The following is a 21,665-nucleotide window of genomic DNA, read 5'->3' on the forward strand; positions in this document are numbered from 1 at the left end:
TTTTATTTATTTTATTTATAAAAAGTAACGCAATTTTCGAACAGCCCTAAAAGAAAAAGAAATAATTGTAAACAATATATTTAGGGATTTACCTCTTTGTTCAAATCGGGAGGAAATGAACCATAAGGCGGGGGCAAGTCTTCATCCTTTAGAGAAAAAATATTTGAAATAAGTTTATGATTAATACAAGGAAACATCAGTCATTAAATTCTTTAGAATTTTTTTTTTCCAATTTTGAGTCATAATAAATTGGAAAGAGAAATAATAAAATTTTCAGAATAAAAGTCAACTCACTTGTCTATTTAAATTGTCGTTGTCCAAAGGAATGTTATACGAGAAAGAAGAAGGACTGAAGGGCGATTGTTCATCTTTTTCCTGAGACTTTGAAGTTCCCGGAACGAAAAATCCGACAGGAGGTTCACCAGGACTCTGAAAATAAAAAAAATTTAATTATTAAAAACTATCATATAAGTTCAAAGAGCAGTTATATTTTTTATTTAAATTTACTAAAAAACAAATCAAATAAAAGCAATTAAACGATTTTTTTAAACGCAAATTATTGGTAACATAAATTTTCAATTACATTAATGAAATAATTAATTAAAGTTATCAAAAAAATGGAAAATATTTGTTTTCAAATATTGCAATCTTTCTTGTTCACATTATAAATAATTAGCAAATAAGCGATAAACTATTAAAAAAACATTTAATGCACACAAGAGATAATTGGTAAAATATGCAATTAAACTTTTTTTTTAAATCGCAATTTAGTGATAACATGAATTTTCAATAATATTAATAAAATAATGAATTAAAAATGTTATTAAGACAATTAAAAATAGTTTAAATTCATTACAATTGTTTTTTTATTTTTTATTTCAGCGAAATATATAGAGTAAAAGTGTTATCGATTTAATCAAATAATATATTAAAATTGTTATCAAAAAATTTGAAAACAATTTAAATTAATTTTAATTGTGTTTAAAGATCGTTTCTTTTTTGTTTATTTCGAAAATAATTTACTACAAGTGTTGCAATATAAGAAAAATTAAAAATCTCAGCGTGATAAATAGAGTAAAAATTTTATCGAAAATTTGCAATTAAACATTTTTTAACGCAAATTATGAGTAACATGATTTTTCAATCGATATTAATAAAATAATTAATCAAATTTGTTACCCAAAAATTTGAAAAAATGCTTAATTCGTTATAATTGTTTTTAAAGATCGCAATCTTTTTTGTTGAATTTGCAAATAATTAACAATTAGGTGTTGCACTATAAAAAAATAAAAATTGAAACGAATTATAATGAGCAAAATATGCAATTAAACTGTTTTTAAACGCAAGTTATTGGTAACCTCAATTTTCAATAATATAAAGAAAGGAATTGATCAAAGTTGTCATCAAAAAATTAAAAAACAGTATTGTTTTTAAAGGTATGGTTCGCAAATACAGTTTTTTTTATTCTACAACTTTCTCAATATTTATTTATGCTATAAATCCTATTTTTTATAATATAAAGCGTTAGAAATGTTTGACATATTTGTAACAAGATATTTTTGTATACCATAATTCATTTTTATAAATGTCTTATAATGAAATACAAATCCAATATTGTTAAAAAATTCCAAATATTGTACAAATATTGTTCAAACATTCCTTAAAAATTTCAATTTCCGACCAAAAACACTAACACAATCTGAAATTTCTCAAGCTTCTAAATTTTATTAGTTTAAAATAAAAATCATTAATCTAATAATTTTTTTCTGTAAAAGACAGATTCCAGGTGAAACATACGAAAGATCCCCTAAAGTTCTTGAAAAATTGTAAATATTATTTAAAATCGAATAATTTTCCATTAAAAATACCAATAATTTCCTGCGAAAAAACAAAAAATTGTTCAGAATTGTAAATAATTTTCGAAATCTAATGCTTTTTGTTTTAAAATAGCAATGTTTTGCATAAAGCGACAACCTAACCTAAAATTCTTAAAATTTGTGAATATTTGTTTCTAATATCTTTTATTATTATTATAATTATTATTGAAAATACAAATTTTAGACGAAAAACAGTAACATAATCCAACATTTTTTAAAGATTCTGAATTTGGTTAAAATACGAATTTTTGGTATAAAACGCTAACATAACCTAAAATTGTTAAAGTTATAAACACAAAGTAGTGTAAGCAGATTCCACTCCCGGAAAACTTGGACGTCATAGTTAGAAAAATAATTTTAAACCCAAAAAGACGAATTTCTAGCAAATAAAGATTTTTCTGTGAAAAAATAAATAAAAGTTTTAATTATTGAACTTTCAAGCCAAAAGACAAATTTTCTTTACAAAAATTGAATTTTCAAACCCAAAATATGACCTTACAGCAAAAAATTAATTTTCCACGAAACTGATGCATTTTACCCAACAAAAATGAAACTACAAATTAAATAATTATTCTCACCAAAAAATTCGATTCAATTATAAAAGATTAATTTTCAATAAAATAATTAAACTTTCAACGAAAGAGATGAATTTTTAACTTATGATATAAATCTTTAACAAAAAAGTGATTCAACCAAAAAGTTGCATTTTCATTTGAAAAAAAAAAATGAAATTTCTTCTATAATAGATAAAGTTTGAAATCAAAAAGATAAATTTTCAAAAAACAGTTGAATTTTCTGTTGAAAAATATTTCAGTCGAGTTTTCACAATTAAAGTATGAATTTTTAAACAAGAAATAATTATCTACGAAAAAAATTGAATTGTCAATCCAAAAAGGCGAATATTTAGCCCAAAAAGGATGACTTTTTAACAAAATTGTTGAATTCTCTACCAAATAGTTGCATTTCTTTCCAAAAAATATATAATTTTGTAATAAAACAGATGAATTTGTAATAAGAATGTCAAATTTTTTTATAACTGTAACTTTCATCCAGAAATTATTTTACTTCATTTTTAACACCATAATTTATACTTTCAACAAAAAGTAAATTTTCGACGAAATAGTGAAATTTTCAACCAAAAAGTATGACTTTTTAAATAAAAAATTTAATTTTCAACCATACAGTTGTATTTTTATCCAAAAAAGATGACATTTTTCTTCAAACACATGGATTTTTAATTAAATAAAAAGAAAAACGGATTTTAAAAAGATAGTTGAATTTTTATCCAGAAAATATTTCAGTTCTTTTTTCAACACCCAAATATTATATTTAAACAGTAAAATTTTCAACAAAAAATTATGACTTTTTAACAAACTTGTTGAATTTTCAACCAAACAGTTGCATTTTTATCCAAGAAAGATGTAATTTCTGCTGAAGCAGGTGAATTTTAAAATAAAAAAGACAAGCTTTCAAAAAAAGAGTTGAATTTTCAACCGAAAAGTTTCATTTTTAATCAAGAACAAAAATAAGTTTTGAAAAATAGTTCAATTTTAATACAAAGAAGATTTCAGTTCACTTTTTAACACCAAAATAAGAATGGTAAATAATTTATAAACAAAATTGATGTAATTTAGAGAAAATGATGAAATTTTCAACCGAATAATAAAATTTATAACTGAAAGAATAATCTTTAGAAGAATTGCGAATTTTCAATATTCTAATCTAAAAATATTAACGTTTTTAACTTGTTCTATTTTCCAAATTTTAATATTAAATTATTCAGATTAGAGATTCTTTGATTCAAAATAAGATTATTCAATCTTAAATGCATTGAATTAGAATTAAATGATACAGTTTCAACTTCTTTCTAATAAAATTGTCCATTTAAAAAAAATTCGTATCTGGAAATTTTTTAAATTTGGAACGCTTTTAATTATAAATAATAAAATTTTTTCTTTTGAATTATAATAATCGAATTTTAGAAATTTTACTAGGAAATGTTTTATTTTTAATGTTTTGAATTTGTCCAATTTTCGAGATTTTCTTATAATCTAAAATCACTGAAATTCTTGATTATTATATTTAAAATAAAATTGGTTCATTTTCTAAGCTTTATATTATAAATTATACCATTTCCAAACGTTTCTAATAAAGATGATTTTTTATTTAAAATGCGCAAAATGCCAATTTAGGATGTAAAACTCAAACTTAACCTGAAATTGTTTAAAAATTATAAACCTTTAAAATATAATTGTTTTGGTTTAAAATCTTTTGACGAACTAGTTAAATTTTAAAGCAAAAAAATATGAATTTTCAACAAAAAATGTCATAGTCAGGTAAATTTTCAAGGAAAAAAGTTGAATAATTTTCAAGAAAAATGACTTTTATATCAAAAAGGATGAATTCTTAACAACATATAATAAACTTACAACTAAAAAAAGATTTTGATTTTCAATCAATTAATTTTTTATAATAAAAAAAAACATAAAAAAGTTTCGCAGAAATCACATTTTCGCAATACTCAGAAATTTACATTTTTTTTAAATTTTGGCTAATATTTGTAAATTTCAAGTTATTTTTAAATAATTTTCAAAACATTGAAACCGTCTTAATATCTTTTTAAATTATTTGAATTTTTCCAAATTTTTTCTTGAAATTCTGAAAAATAAATGACTTCAAATCTTACAGATTCTGTTTTGACAATTAAGGAAATTTTTTGAAATGTTTTAAAGTCCTTTTTTTAATATTATCTTTAAATTAATTTTTTAAACTAAATAGCAGTTTAAATAATCCCCTGAATCCGAAAAACATGTTTCTGAGAATGTGTCGGTTTCTCTATCTTTATGTCTGTCTTTTAAAAATGTTTTCAAGGTTTTAATTAATTTTAAATATTTTTAAAACTTCTAAATGTCTCTTAAACTTGATCAAATCTTTTATAGAACTTTGTAATTTTGCTAATAAATCAATTTGTCCGGAAAATCGTCCAAAAATATTTTGAAATCTTTGTGATTTTGCTCTTAAAATTTATTTTTGAAAATACAAAATTTTTATTTTCAAATATTCAAAAATGTAGGGTTTTTCTAACTTTTTAAAAATTATTTCGAATTGCAAATGATTTTGAATCTTCTTAAAACCTCTAAACGTCTCTTAAACTTAATCAAATTTGTTATAAAAAATGTGCAATCTTGCTTATTGAACATATTTGCTTTAAAATCGTCTATTTTATTTTTCGACATTTTAGGACATAATTTCAAAGGTTTTGAAATCTATGTCAATTATCTTTTAGAAATTATTTTTTCAATTAAAACATCAGTCCAAATTTTTCCGAGAATCTTAAAAAATATTTTCATTCTCTTGCAACAATTTTTAATTCTCAAAAAGCTTCTTTTTTTGTCGAAATCTTCAAAAATCTAGACATTACAATTTTTATATAAAAGTTCTGGGCGCCTTTGTTCTATTATTATTATTATTATTATTATTATTATTGATTATAGTGCTTAAGGGCATGTGACACAGCTAAATACCTATATTACCGACCTCACTTTTTCCGTTCACTGAATGTTTTTTTGAACCTAAGAACTTTTTTTATAAATAAAATATCGAGCTGAAACTTTGGGAAATGTATTAGAGTACAATAAAGTACGTTTAGGTACTGCATTTTGGTAGGAATGTCACTGAAAATTATTTTATCTTTTTTCTGAACCTCGACATTTTTTGAACGTTCCAACTTTTTTTATACATAAAATATCGGTCTCGAACTTTGAGAAATGCAAGAGCCGAAAGAAAACTACGTTTAAGTACAAAGCTTAATAATAATAGATGTAAAAAAATATGTTTCCACAATCAATTCCAACGGCATCAGTCGGTAACGTTGTACACGAAAATACGAACCCTCTAGAGCCTCGTCTAGTGGCCGCCAGGTTTCGTACTTTCGTGTACAACGTTGTTGGAATTGATTATTGAAATATAATTTTTTACCTCTTTTGTTATTAAGCTTTGTACTTAAACGTAGTTTTCTTTTAGCTCTTGCATTTCTCAAAGTTTGAGACCGATATTTTATGTATAAAAAAAGTTGGAACGTTCAAAAAATGTCGAGGTTCAGAAAAAAGATAAAATAATTTTCAGTGAAATTCCTACCAAAATGCAGTACCTAAACGTACTTTATTGTATTCTAATACATTTTCCAAAGTTTCAGCTCGATATCTTATTTACAAAAAAAGTTCTTAGGTTCAAAAAAACATTCAGTGAACGGAAAAAGTGAGGTCGGTAATATAGGTATTTAGCTGTGTCACATGCCCTTAAATAGGCTTACATTTCTCATAAGCCTGAAGTTTGTATTCTCTTTTTTTTTTTAATTGGAAAAACAAATTCAAGTTTCATCCAATCACGAACACGTGAATCCCGACAGCAATAGTTTCGAGTTATTTCGAGATTGTTCGAGAATTAATCGAAAATGGCGTCATGCGCCTTTTAATAATTGGAATATAATTACCACAGGATTAGCACCAGGCACAGGATAAAGAGGAGCTTGTGGAAATCCAATAAATCCGGCAGGTTGAGGCATTCCTCCTCCACTCGCAAGATCCAAATTATTTTGTCCGCCTCCTGATCCAATATCAATGAGCAACGCGTCCTGGCCTTCAGCCATTACTTGTGGGTCCGGCTCGTACTCGATATTATAATTTTTCGCGATTTCCATCAAATATTTCTCAACGAGGACCTTCGATGGAGACTGAACGCTTAATTTGTGCTTCAATTTCTCAGAAATTGTCTTTATTACTTCTTCTCGGCAAGCGTCCGCATACTGTCTCCCGTATTTCGTCGTTAAAATATCGGATATCACTTTCATTTCATTGACATCGGTCTGCATTCGGGGAGAGGCCCAAATTATAGTCGATATCGCTTCGGCTAAGCCATCGTCCAGATTTCTGGGAAATGTGAAAAAAAAAGATCGTAGAGAGGGCTCAGACTCACTTCAAAGATTTAAAAAATATTGTCAATAGAGGTATCAGTTTTGAGAGGATGTCTACTCAAATCTGGAAAAACTGTCCTGATAATGCCAGATTTTTTCTAGGTATAATTTTGCATAGTAAGAAGCCATTAAAATATTTCGTCTTTTTAAAAACAATAGCATCGGAATATGTACGGAAGAAGTTTCGCGAATTTATTATTATGTTTTCTTTTTATTTCTAGGGATTCAATGAATGTGTTGAATTTAGAAACCTTTGACATCGAACAATTTAATAAATAATAATGAACATTTATATATAATAATATTATATTATTTTATATTTTATTATTTTATACGCATATTATATTATTCTATATAATAATAATAATTCCTTAAATTTGTCTCTTATGAATGTGAGTAATCATTCAAGCAAATTTTTTGTTTGATTTTCTTATACTTAAAATTCAGTGGATATTTAGGTAAAATTAATGTGGATACTGTATTAAATTCAATTTAAACCGATTAAAATTCCTAAATTTTCAAGCATTTTCAACTAGATAAATTGAGTTGAATTTTCAAATCAAATTATAAATTTTCTACAGAAAAAAATACGATTTCTCAACCAAAGATTTGAATTTTCAACACAAAAGATCAATTTTCAACCAAATAGTTTCATTTAGAAGTAAAAAATGCAGTTTTTAACCAAAAATGAATCAGCTAAATTTTGAGTAAAAAAAAATTAATTTTTTAACGAAATAAAAATTCAACAAAAGTAATGAGTTTCCAACTAAAATGATGAATTTTCAACTGAAATAGATGAATTTTAAACCAAAAAGGATGGGCTTTTAACCAAAAGAATTTATACTTTAAACCAAGTGGTTTTACTTTAATTCAAAAAGATTATTTTTCAACTTTAATTATGAATGTTTAACTGTTTAAATGATTAAATATATTTTTATGTTTTAATTTCTACCCCTTTTTGACAAAAAAATGGAAGTTAAATTTGTAGTAAACAAAAATTTCATTGAAAAAAAAGTTTAATCTACTAAATGAATTTTCAACTAAGAAGATTAATATTCCCCAACAAGAGCCAAAGTAATTAATTTGTTACTAAAATAATAAATAAATCAAAAAATGATATTTTAACCCAATAAATGAATTTTCAATGCAAAATACAGATGAAATTTTACAAAAGAAGATTAGATTTTTATCAAAAAAGATACATTTTTGACAAAAAATGAAATAGTTAAATTTTCAGTTAAAAAAAAAATGAATTTCCAATAAAAAAGACAAATTTTTAACCAAGCAGATTAATGTTATGCAACAAGAACAAAAATTTTAATTAAATAGCTGAATTTTCAACAGTAGAAGATAAAAATGTTACACAAAATATGGAATAGTTAAATTTTCAGTCAAAAAAATTCATTTTCTTAAAAAAAAAAAGATCGAACTTTCAACAAAATAGTTAAATTTTTGAACAAAGTAATTAATTTTTAACTAAAATAATAATGTTTTAAATCAAAAAATGATATTTTAACCCAATAGTTGAATTTTCAATCCAAAATACAGATGAATTTTCAACAAAGAAGATTACATTTTTATCAAAAATGATACATTTTTGACAAAAAATGGAAGTTAAATTTTCAGTTAAAAAAATTAATTTTCAATAAAAAAACTGATTTTCAATTAAAGAAATAAATTTCCAACCAAGAAAATTACTATTCGGCAACAAAAACAAAAATTTCAACTAAATAGCGGAATTTTCAACGAAAGAAAATAAAAAAATGTTCAACAAAATATGGAATAGTTAGATTTTCAGTCAAAAACTTAATTTTCAATAAAAGAAGAATCGAACTTTCAAAAAAATAGTTAAATTTTTCAGCAAAGTAATTAATTTGTAATTAAAATAATAAATAAATCAAAAAGTGATATTTTAACCCAATAAATGAATTTTCAATCCAAAATACAGATGAAATTTCACCAAAGAAGATTAAATTTTTATGAAAAAAGATACATTTAAAAAAAAATGAAATAGTTAAATTTTCACTTTAAAAAAAAAATGAATTTCCAATAAAAAAGACTAATTTTTAAACAGAAAAATAAATATCTAACCAAGCAGTTTAATATTATGCAACAAGAACAAAAATTTCAACTGAATAGCTCAATTTTCAACAGTAGATGATAAAAATGTTGCACAAAATATGGAATAGTTCAATTTTCAGTCAAAAAAAATTAATTTTCATAACAAAAAAGATCGAACATTCTACAAAATAGATAAATTTTAAGCAAAGTAATTATTTTTTAACTAAAATAATAATGTTTTAAACCAAAAAATTAAATTTTCAACAAAATAGAGGAATTTTCAACCAAGATGATTAAATGTCTATCAAAAGAGATACATTTTCGACAAAGAATGGAATAGTTAAATTTTCACTTTAAAAATATTAATTTTCAATAAAAAACGAATTTTTAATCAAAGAAAAAAATTTTCAGCCACGAAGATTAATATTATTTAAGGACAAAAATATCAACAGAATACAGAAAATTTCAACTAAACAGCTGAATTTTCAACATAAGAGGATAAAAATGTTCGACAAAATATGGAATAGTTAAATTTTCAGTCAAGAAAATTCATTTTCATAAAAAAAAGATCGAACTTTCAACAAAATAGTTAATTTTTTAAGCAATGTAATTAATTTTTAACTAAAATAATCAATCTTAAAATCAAAAAATGATATTTTAACCCAAAAGTTGAATTTCCAATCCAAAATACAGATGAATTTTCAAGAAGGAAGATTAAATTTTTATCAAAAAAGATACATTTTTGAAAAAAAATGGAAGTTAAATTTTCAGTTAAAAAAAAATTAATTTTCCATAAAAATACTAATTTTCAATCCAAGAAGTAAATTTTCAATCAAATATTAAAATTGTTAAACGATTTTCAACAAACAGTTTAATTTTTCACCAAGAAAAAGAATATTTAACTAAAAAGATGAATTAGTCACCAAGAATATTATTATTCTACAATAAAAGACAAAAAATAAGAAAAAGTACTGAAATTTGAAACCAAAAAGCTGAAATTTAAATTGAAGAACATAAATTTGAAACCAAAAATGAAATAGTTAAGTTTTCAGGTCGAAAAATTATTTGTCAACAAAAACGAATTTTCAATAAAATAGTTAAATTTTTAAGCAAAGAAATTTAGTTTTAACTAAAATAATGAAGCATCAACAACAACAAAAAATGAATTTTTAGCCCAATAGTTGAATTTTCAACCGAAAATATTAATTTTAAACCAAAAAGGATAAAGTTTTAACAAACTAAATCTCAAAAAGAAAACATTTTCGACAAAAAATGGGAGAATTAAATTTGCAGCAACAAAAATTTCTATCAAACAAATGAATTTTCGACAAAAGATGAACTTTTTACCAAAAAAGATTAACTTTCCACTAAATACATAGATTTACAACCAAATAGTTGACTTTTAAGCCAAGAAGATTTATTTTCGACAAGTAAAGACGAATTTTCAACAAAAAATATGAATTTTTAACAAAATAGTTGAATTTTGAACCAAGATGATTATTTTTCTAAAAAAAAAGATGAAGTTTCAACAATTTATATAAATTTTCAAGTGAATAGTTTGAACAATCGATGTTATGAGAGTCCAAATTTTATTTTATTAATTTTTAGTTTGCTTTTTCTTTTCTAAAATTGTTTCACTAAATAGTTGAATTTTATAGCAAATTTTGTTATAAAGATTTATGAATTTTCTATCAAAAATATAAATTTTTTGGAAGCAGTTAAACATTTAACCAAGGAGTTGAATTTTTTAATCTAAATAGATAAATCTTCAACAAAATAGTTCACTTTTAAGAAAAAAAAACTAAAGTTCTACCAAAAAAGACAAATTTTTAATACAATACGTATTTTTTCCACCAAATAGTTACATTTTCGAGCAAAAACTAAAAACTAAAATTAATTCTTAACCAAAACAATTTAATTTTTAAATAAAATTTGAATTTTAACAAAAAAAAGAAGAAATTTCTACTGAAAAAGATGAATCTTGAAACCAAAAAGTCAAGTTTTTTACCAAATTGTTGAATATTCGAGTAAAAACTAGGAATTTTCCAACATATTGTTTAAAATTAATATTTTGCGTTGAAAATGCAACTATTGAGTTAAAATTTCATTTATTTGGTTGAGATTTTATTATTTTAGTTAAAAATTAATAACTTTTCTTAAAAATTTAATTATTTTGTTTAAAAATCGTTTTTTTGTGTGTGTTGAAAATGAAGTTTTTTTACTCAAAATTCAATTATACCAAGTTTGGTTTAACATTTATCTTCTTCAGTTGAAAATTCATCTGTTTGGTTGAATATTTTTCTTTTTTTGGTAGAAAATTCATCTTTTGGGTTGAAAAATTCCACTATTGTTTTCAAAATTATTTTTTTTTTCGTTGAAGATTAATTATTTTAGTTAAAACTCAATTGCTTTGTTTAAAAATTTAACTATTTTGTTGAAAATTCGTTCTTTTTTTTCTTTTTTTTAAAATGAAAATTTAACTATTCCGGTTTAACATTTATGTTCTTCAGTTGAAAATTCATCTATTTTGTTGAAAATTGGTATTTTTTTGTAGAAAATTTAACTATTAGTTTAAAAATTCCTTTAAAAAATGAAAATTTGATTGAAAATTCATGTTCGCTCTTACAAATTTATCTCTTTTTTTTAGAAAATTATACTTTTTGGTTGAAGATTTATTTCTGTGATTGAACATTATTTATTTTCTTTTGAAAATTAATTTTTTCAACTAAAAATGTAAAATTCCCATTTTTGCAGAAAGTTTATATTTTATTATAGACGTTTAACAGAGAGAAAATTAAAATTTTTTGATTCAAAATTCATATGTTTGGTTGAAAATTAATATTTTGATTCGAAAACTTAACTATTGTGCGAAAAGTTAATTGTTTGTTTGAAAATTCATTATTTTAGTTTAAAATTAATTACTTTGCTTGAAAATGCGTTCTTTTTTTGTTAAAAATTATTTTTTTTTTACAGAAAATTGAACTATTCTAGTTAAGTTGAGTAGCGGAGTTTATTTTTTAATTTCAAATGTAATAAATGGAGCAATTTCAAGTTATTTAAAAACTAATCAGATTTTCTGTGCGAAATTATCGAGACATTCTGTTACACCACTTTTTCATAGAAATATGTGCGTTTTAAATACATAAATTTTCAAGAAAACACTGAATCTTCCAAAAAGTTTCATTTTTCACCAAGATTAATTTTTTATCAACAAAAAAAACGCATTTATTTTTACGTTAATTTAAACAAATTTAAAGACGAAATACGTGAAAATTCAAGAGAGAAAAAAACCTTTGATGATACTTTAATTGTAATTAACTAATAAACAAATAAACTTACTTCATTTGCTGAATGAGACCGAATCTCGCCAACAATAAATCGCAGTACATTTCCATCAATTCCATTGCCTCGACCATGTAATCTTCCCTAATAATATGTTCAACTCTAATTCTCGCTCTTTCGACTTTTCCAGTCGCGATATAATCCGCAATTTCCTTTCTTGCTTTTTGCGTCAATTCGGTTTTCTTTTTCTCAAGAAGTTTCAATCTATTGATGGCTAACCTCAAATTTGTCTTTAACTTTGTATAATTCGGCCCACTCGCAAACATTTTGATTTTTTACACTTTTCACTATCTAAAAATTAATTATATTATCGCAGAAATAAAATAAAGAACAACCTTTTTACAAAGAAATTACTACGAAATCTAACTTTTTTGACAATTCTGACAAGCTCCCGGAAAATATTGAGTCACCTCAGTGACGTCAGTATTTTTTATATTTTCATACTGAAAAAGGTGGGGTTAGAATTCAGTTGGAAAGTAGAATTCTGGATTACCGGATGTCGGTATGTCAGAATATTTCAAATTTATATTACAATTTACGGTGTTTCCTGTCAATTTTTTGTTTTAAAACCTGACTGTAAGATATTTTGGATTATTTTTCTGAAAAAGTGTCAAAATGCAAGTAAATATTCATGAAAATTATTTTATGTAGAGTAGTCAGTAGAGCAACAGCAAGTTCCTTACCGACATATTATTAGTGACGTCTCGTGGTCTGGTTGTTGACGTTCTTTGTTTTTGGAGTTACGCGCAATCTTTTGCGAAAATAAGGTAGTATTTCGCAGTTCATCTTTTTTAAAGTTAAAAAATGAGTGAAGAAGCTTCAAGTTCTTCAAAAACTCTTGAAGAGAGAAGAGCAGAGCGCATGAAAAAGCTGCACGAACTTCATTTGAAAAGGGTAAGTTTTTTCTAACCTCAAAAGTGATTGAATTACTCAAATAAACTAAAAATTCCTTGGAATCTTTTGAAATATCTTAAAAAATTCCGAAATCCTATCGAAATTCGGGGAAATTCTTCAAAACTCGACCAAAATTGTTTTGGATTCTTTGAAATAATTTAAATCGTTGGAAATCGCTTTACACTTTCTAAAGCTCTTGTAAATACATTTCGATACTCATCTCTGCTAAAATCTTTTTTTTTAATCCTACAACATTTGAAATCTTTTTAAACTTTGCAAAGTTCTTGAAAATGCGTTGGATTTTTGCAAACTACCTAAAAATATTTTTAAATCATTTGGAATCTCTTCAATTAAATTAAATCTATTCAAAATTCCTTGGAATTTTGTTTAAAAGCCATAAAATATTTAAATCCTTTTTGGAATCCCTTTTAATTATTTTAAATTATTGAAATCTATTAGAAATTCCTTGGAATCTTTTAAAATATAGTAAAATATTTCAAGCCCCTTGAAACTTTTTAAAGATCTTGAAAATCCTTTGAAATCCCTTTAAATGATTGAACTGAATTCTTGGCATTTTTTTTATTCCCTACAAAGTTAAAAATCATTTGGAATTATTTTAATACTCTAAAATATTTTAAATCCTTTGGAATCCCTTTAAATGATTGAAATCTATTAAAAATTCCTTGGAATCTTTTAAAATATCCTAAAATATTTCAAGCCCCTTGAAACTTTTTAAAGATCTTGAAAATTCTTTGGAATTTTTTTAAAACCCTAGAACATTTCATATTCTTTAGAATCCCTTTAAATGATTGAAATCTATTAAAAATTCCTTGGAATTTTTTTAAATATCCTGAAATATTTCAAACCCCTTGAAACTTTGCAAAAATCTTGAAAATTCTTTGGAATCCCTTTAAATGATTGAACTGAATTCTTGGCATTATTTCAATTCCCTAAAAAATTAAAAATATTTTGGATTTATTTTAATACTCTAAAATATTTACAATCCTTTGGAATCCCTTTAAATGATTGAAATCTATTAGAAATTCCTTGCAATATTTTGAAATTTTTCCAATCCATTGAAACTTTTTAAAGCTCTTGAAAATTCCTTAGAATTAAAAAATATCCTAAATTTTTTCAAATCCCTTAGAATCCCTTTAAATTATTGAAATCTATTAAACATTTGATGGACTCTTTTAAAATATCCTAAAATATTGCAAGCCCCTTGAAGCTTTTTAAAGATCTTGAAAATTCCTTGTCATTTTTTTAATTCCCTAAAAAATTAAAAATCATTTGGAATTATGTTAATACTCTAAAATATTTTTGAACTCCTTTGGAATCCCTTTAAATGATTGAAATCTATTAAAAATTCCTTGGAATCTTTTAAAATATCCTGAAATATTTCAAGACTATTAGAATATTTCACTTTTTAAATATCTTGAAAATTCTTTGGAACTTTTTTAATTCCCTAAAGAATGTAAAATCATTTGGAATTATTTTAATACTCTAAACTATTTAAACTCCCTTGGAATCCCTTTAAATGATTGAAATCTATTAGAAATTCCTTGCAATATTTTGAAATTTTTCCAATCCATTGAAACTTTCTAAAGCTCTTGAAAAGTCCTTAGAATTAAAAAATATCCTAAATTTTTTCAAATCCCTTAGAATCCCTTTAAATTATTGAAATCTATTAAACATTTGATGGACTCTTTTAAAATATCCTAAAATATTGCAAGCCCCTTGAAACTTTTTAAAGATTTTGAAAATTCCTTGTCATTTTTTTAATTCCCTAAAAAATTAAAAATCATTTGGAATTATGTTAATACTCTAAAATATTTAAACTCCTTTGGAATCCCTTTAAATGATTGAAATCTATTAAAAATTCCTTGGAATCTTTTAAAATATCCTAAAATATTGCAAGCCCCTTGAAATTTTTTAAAGATCTTAAAAATTCCTCGGAATTTGGTTTAAAACCCTAAAATATATGAAATCCTTTTTAGAATACCTTCAAATTATTGTAATCTATTAGAAATTTCTTGGAATCTTTTAAAATATCCTAAAATATTTCAAGCCCCTTGAAACTTTTTAAAGATCTTGAAAATTCTTTGGCATTATTTTAATTCCCTAAAAAATTAAAAATATTTTGGATTTATTTTAATACTCTAAAATATTTACAATCCTTTGGAATCCCGTTAAATTATTGGAATCTATTAGAAATTCCTTGCAATATTTTGAAATTTTTCCAATCCATTGAAACTTTTTAAAGCTCTTGAAAATTCCTTAGAATTAAGAAAATATCCTACATTTTTTCAAATCCCTTAGAATCCCTTACATGATTGAAATCTATTAAACAATTGATGGACTCTTTTAAAATATCCTAAAATATTGGAAGCCCCTTGAAACTTTTTAAAGATTTTGAAAATTCCTTGTCATTTTTTTAATTCCCTAAAAAATTAAAAATCATTTGGAATTATGTTAATACTCTAAAATATTTAAACTCCTTTGGAATCCCTTTAAATGATTGAAATCTATTAAAAATTCCTTGGAATCTTTTAAAATATCCTAAAATGTGTCAAGCCCTTTGAAACTTTTTAAAGATCTTGTAAATTCTTTGGACTTTTTTTAATTCTCTAAAAAATGTAAAATCATTTGGAATTATTTTAATACTCTAAAATATTTAAACTCCTTTGGAATCCCTTTAAATGATTGAAATCTATTAAAAATTCCTTGGAATCTTTTAAAATATCCTAAAATATTGCAGGCCCCTTGAAATTTTTTAAAGATCTTAAAAATTCCTCGTAATTTTGTTTAAAAACCCTAAAATATATGAAATCCTTTTTAGAATACCTTCAAATTATTGTAATCTATTAGAAATTTCTTGGAATCTTTTAAAATATCCTAAAATATTTCAAGCTCCTTGAAACTTTTTAAATATCTTGAAATTTCTTTGGAATTTTTTGAATTCCCTAAAAAATGTAAAATCATTTGGAATTATCTTACTACTCTAAAATATTTAAAATCCTTTGGAATCCCTTTAAATGATTGAAATCTATTAAAAATTCCTTGAATTTTTTTAAATATCCTAAAATTTTTCCAATCAACTGAAACTTTTTGAAGCATTTGAAAATTCCTCAGAATTAAAAAAAATATTCTACATTTTTTCAAATCTGTCAGAATCCCTTTAAATTATTGAAATCTGTTGAACATTTTATGGAATCTTTTCAAATATCTTAAAATATGTCAAATCCATTGAAACTTTTTAAAACCCTTGAAAATTCCTTGGCATTTTTAAAAATACCCCAAATTTGTTCAAATCCATTGGAGTTGCTTGGGATTTTTTTTAATAACTTAAAATCCCTGAAATCCTTTCAAATTTTTGAAATGAATTCAAAATTTCTTTAGAGTTTTTTTTAATACACTAGAATATTTCAAATCATTTGAAATCCTTTTAAATTATTGAAATCTGTTAAAAGTTCATTGGAATATTTAAAAACCTTAAATTTTTTTTAATCATTTGGAATCTCATCAAATCGTTAGATTGTTTTCAAAATTCCTTTACAATTTTTGCAATACCCTAAAATATTTAAAATACTGTAAATTAATAATTAATGATCCCTTTAAATGATTGAAATGTATAAAAAAATCTATGGAATCTTTTAAAATATCCTAAAATATTTCCAGTGAATTGAAACTTTCTAAAGCTCTTGAAAATTCCTTAGAATTAAAAAATATATCCTACATTTTTTCAAATCCCTTAGAATCCCTTTAAATTATTGAAAACTATTAAACATTTCATGGACTCTTTTAAAATATCCTAAAATATTGCAAGCCCCTTAAAACTTTTTAAAGATCTTAAAAATTCCTTGGAATTTTGTTTAAAAATCTTTAAAATATATGAAATCCTTTTTAGAATACCTTCAAATTATTGAAATCTATTAGAAATTCCTTGGAATCTTTTAAAATATCCTAAAATATTTCAAGCTCCTTGAAACTTATCAAAGATCTTGAAAATTTTTTGGAATTTTTTTCATTCCATAAAAAGTTTAAAATCATTTGGAATTATTTTAATATTCTAAATTAATAAAATCCGTTGGAATCCCTTTATATTATTAAAATTTATTAAAAATTCCTTGGAATCTTTTAAAATATCCTCAAATATTTCAAGCCCCTTGAAACTTTTTAAAAATCTTAAAAATTCTTTGGAATTTTTTTAAAACCCTAAAATATTTCAAATAATTTGGAATTCCTTTAAATGATTGAACTGAATTCTTGGCATTTTTTTTATTCCCTACAAAGTTTAAAATCATTTGGAATTATTTGTAATATTCTAAATTAATAAAATCCGTTGAAATCCCTTTAAATTATTAAAATCTATTAAAAATTCCTGGAATTTTTTAAAATATCCTAAAATATTTCCAATCCACTGAAACTTTTTAAAGGATTTGAAAATTCCTCAGAATTAAAAAAAAATATTCTACATTTTTTCAAATCCTTCAGAATCCCTTTAAATTATTGAAATCTGTTGAACATTTTATGGAAATTATAGAAATGAATTCCAAATTTCTTGGAATCTTTTAAAATACCTTAAAATCTGTCAAATCCATTGGAATGCCTTAGAACCTTTTTGAACAAATTTAAAATTCTTTAGAATTTTTTAAATGCCCTCAAATATTTGCAATTATTTAGAATCTCTTCAAATTACTGAAATCTATTTGAAATTCCTTGGGATTTTTTTAAATAACTTAAAATCCCTAAAATCCTTTAAAATCCTTTCAAATTTTGGAAATGAATTCAAAATTCCTTTAGAGTTTTTTTTAATACGCTAGAATATTTCAAATCATTTAAAATCCTTTTAAATTATTGAAATCTGTTGAAAGTTCATTGGAATGTTTAAAAACCTTAATTTTTTTTTAATCATTTGGAATCTCATCAAATTATTGGATTGAATTCAAAATTCCTTTACAATTTTTGCAATACCCTAAAATATTTAAAATACTGTAAATTAATCATTAATAATCTCTTTAAATGATTGAAATCCATAAAAAATTCGTTGGAATCTTTTAAAATATCCTAAAATATTTCCAATCGATTGAAACTTTTTAAATAACTTGAAAATTCCTTGACATTTTAAAAAATACGTTAAAGTTTAAATCCTTTGGAAATCATTCTAATTCTTGAAATGAATGCAACATTTCTTGGAATTTTTAAAAAATATCCTACAATATTGGAAATTCCTTAAAACTTTTAAAAGCTTTTGAAAATGGCCTAGAATTTTTCAAATGATTGAAAACTATGGAAAATTTCTTGGAATTTTTTTAAATACCGAAAAATAATTAAAATCTCTTGTAACTTTTTAAAGCTCTTGGCATTTTTAAAACTTTTAAAACTTTTTAAACTACTTGAAAATTCCTTGTAATTTTTCAAACCACCTTACAGTCTTTAAACTCATTTGGAATCTCTTCAAATTATTGAAATCTATTCGAAAGTCCTTGGAATTTTTATGAATAACCTAACTTATTTTAAATCCATTGGAAACACTTCAAATTATTTAAAGCTGTTCAAAATTTCTTGGAATATTTTAAAATATCCTAGAATATTTCCAATCCACAAAAACTTTTTAAAGCTCTTCAAAAATCCTCCGATTTTTTTTAAAAATACCCTAAATTTGGTCAAATCCTTTAGAATACCTTTAAATTATTAAAATATATTGGAATTATTTGAAATCTTCAAATATGCCCTACAATTTTTCAAATATTCTGAAACTTTTTAAAGCTCTTGCAAATTCCTTTGCATTTAAAAAAATACTCTAGTCTTCAAAATCCTTTGGAATCTCTTTAAATTATTGAAATCGATTGAAAATTCCTTGGATTCTTAGAGAAATTCCCTGACTTTGGCATTTTTTTCAAAATCCTTAACTTTCTCCGACCAACAATTTCTGCCTTAACAATTATTTTTATGCAAGAAATTGTCTGTGATATTTTTTTTTAATTACTTTTTTTTTTTGCTGAAAATGTACATATTCCAATTGAATATTCAATCATTTTAGTTGAAAGTTCATCTCTTTCGTTCAGCATTATTTTTTAAAAATAAAAATGGAACCATTCCAGGTTGAGAACAAATCTTTTTTAGTTCAAAATTCAACTATTTACTTGAAAATTTATCTTTTTTAGTTAGAGATTCAACTATTTGGTTAAGAAATCATCTATTTGGTTGAAAAATCGTACTTTTTGGTAGAAAATTCATCTATTTGGTTTAAAATGTAATTTTTTTAAAAATTATTATATCTTTTTACGGAAAATGTAAAATTCAATTGAGAGCCCAAATTAATCTTACCTGAATATGGGCTGAATTTTAAGTATGAGAAGATAAAATTTAATTTGTTTGAATTATTATTCAAATTCATGAACTTTAGGGAATTCAATGATATCGTGTAATATAATTTGTCAAAACTTTCTAAAGGGTCAAAATATCTCAAGTGTGCCATTTTTGAATCGAATAGTTCTACTTTCAATCAATTTATACAGTTTTCGATTTTTTTTTCATATCAAAATAACTCCCCTGAAATATTTTTTCAACCAACTTTTTTTTTAAAAGTTATTAACAATCAAAGTTCTTGATCATTTTTTTCAAAAATGGATTACTCGCGGACGGTTTATCTAATTTCAATAAATGAGTTATGAAAATTGTTGTCACGCAGTATACTTTACACTAAAAAAATTATTCGGTAGTAAAAAACATTTTTAATTGTTTAAATAATCGTTTGTTTTAAACAATTGAAAATTAATTAAACTTCTCCGCCTGTGAAAGAATTCTTCCACGTGCCAATAGATTCTTCAATCTCTTCCGAAAATTTTGGTGAAAAATAAAGTTTGTATTTTGCAGTAGTTCAAAAGTAATTGATTTTTTGTGGAAAAAATGTTTGTATAGTTAAATTTTCAACCACGAAGATTAATTTTATACAAAAAAGTATGTTTTTAACAAATCGGTTCAAACATTCAACCTAGTAGTTGAATTGTAAACCAAAAAGAGGAATTATCAATAAAAAAATTTCGTAGTTGGCATTTAAATTAAAAATCTACATTTGTTAAAAAAATACTTTTTTGGTAGAAAATTAATCTTCTTGCTTGAAAATTTCACTATACTTGGTTGAAGATTAAACTATTTTATTAAAAATTCAGCTTTATTTGAAAATGTTTTTTTTTTATTAAAAACTAATCTTTTCAATGATAATTTGTTTATTCATTTTTTTGTGGAAATTCAAATGTTTTGATTGAAAATTCAAATAATTGATTGAATACTTAATCACTCTCTTAAAAAACAATATTTTTGGTTGAAGATTAATTTCTTTGGATAAAAATTTATCTATGCTTAATTGAAAATTAAACCACCTTATTATTTTTTATTAGAAAATTTTCTTGGTTGAAAATTCACCTTTTTCATAAAAAAATAACTATACCTGGTAGAAAGTTGAATTGTTTGATTAAAAATGCATTTTTTTCTAATAACATTTATCATTTCAGTTTAAAATTCGTTTCATATTTTACTTAATATGATAGCCACAATAATTTTATTTAAAATAATTTATTACCCAACTGTTTCCCTATTTCTTGGCTTAACCCTCAAAGTTCGTACATGGTAAAAATCACGGTAAAGTGCATCGTGGGTGTTCCAAACCCCAGCGTATTAAATCATGTATTGTTTAACCCCTATTGAATATTTAGTCACGATAAAATTATCCGATATAGTTTAAAGTATCTTTTACAAGGTAGAGTGGATTTTATAGACATTTATTTATTTTAAGTTTGTTCAAAAAATTATTGAAAAAAGTGAAAAAAATGGGGTTTTTTACTTAACAATTCATAACTAACGTAATTTTAATTATTTTAATCTGAAAATTTAGGACTTCACTTTTGAAATAGTGTACTTTCATAAAAAAAATATTGGAACATGGGTGCGTTCATAAAAGATATTTATTTGCACAGTTAAAAATTCAATTTGATGATAAAATGATAAATCAGGTTTTTGGATTTTAAATCGATTTATTATTATGATTATTATTTAATCTGAAAATTTAGGACTTTAACAATGTACATAAAGTCAACGATAAGACAAAAACGTAGTAAAAAAATCTTATAAAAGAAAGGAAGTACAAAAATAAAAAAACGTTCGTATACATAATATAAATTTCGTGTAGTTGACATATAAAAGTATAAAACTTAAATTCTAGACAGAATAGCTTTCGCGAAATTGTTATCGCCAGATGTAATGGACCTATTATAAATGTTCGCTTGCGATTGCGGAGTCCAACCAGCGGTTTTTCGAATAATGTCTAAGCTAATCCCGCTTTTATGGGCCGCAGAAGTTGCTGCATGACGGGTTGAATGGCCAGAAAACACTGTAGTGTTAATGCCACTTTTAGTCAAATTTACCAGGTGTATACATATGAAACCGGTATTGCCATTTAGCGGCCAGTAGGCACACTTGTAGGCACTGTCGGAACTTACCATTTGTGCTAATTGGCG

At 23.8% G+C, this 21,665-nt stretch overlaps 2 protein-coding genes across 3 annotated transcripts in view; one reads left to right on the forward strand and one right to left on the reverse strand.

Annotated features, from left to right (window-relative positions):
- LOC117173546 (IST1 homolog) overlaps positions 1-12,671 on the reverse strand; it is a 15,917-nt gene extending 3,246 nt beyond the window's left edge. Inside the window, exons 1-4 of one of the 2 annotated variants that reach the window (XM_033362188.1) lie at positions 12,250-12,671; positions 6,370-6,805; positions 295-429; positions 93-146 (exon numbers count right to left, since the gene is read on the reverse strand). In XM_033362188.1, the coding sequence (XP_033218079.1) occupies positions 93-146; positions 295-429; positions 6,370-6,805; positions 12,250-12,518 (894 nt within the window). In that variant the 5' untranslated portion in view covers positions 12,519-12,671. The remainder of the gene's footprint in view (positions 1-92; positions 147-294; positions 430-6,369; positions 6,806-12,249) is intronic. The other variant, XM_033362191.1, reaches the window with a different exon arrangement.
- Positions 12,672-12,893: 222 nt separating this feature from the next.
- The window catches only part of LOC117168898 (pre-mRNA-splicing factor Syf2), a 25,461-nt gene continuing 16,689 nt past the window's right edge, over positions 12,894-21,665 (forward strand). Inside the window, exon 1 of the mRNA XM_033354831.1 lies at positions 12,894-13,146. Within this exon, the coding sequence (XP_033210722.1) occupies positions 13,057-13,146 (90 nt within the window). The 5' untranslated portion in view covers positions 12,894-13,056. The remainder of the gene's footprint in view (positions 13,147-21,665) is intronic.

Source organism: Belonocnema kinseyi, chromosome 1 (genome assembly GCF_010883055.1).
Source record: "Belonocnema kinseyi isolate 2016_QV_RU_SX_M_011 chromosome 1, B_treatae_v1, whole genome shotgun sequence".
Lineage (NCBI taxonomy): Eukaryota > Metazoa > Arthropoda > Insecta > Hymenoptera > Cynipidae > Belonocnema > Belonocnema kinseyi.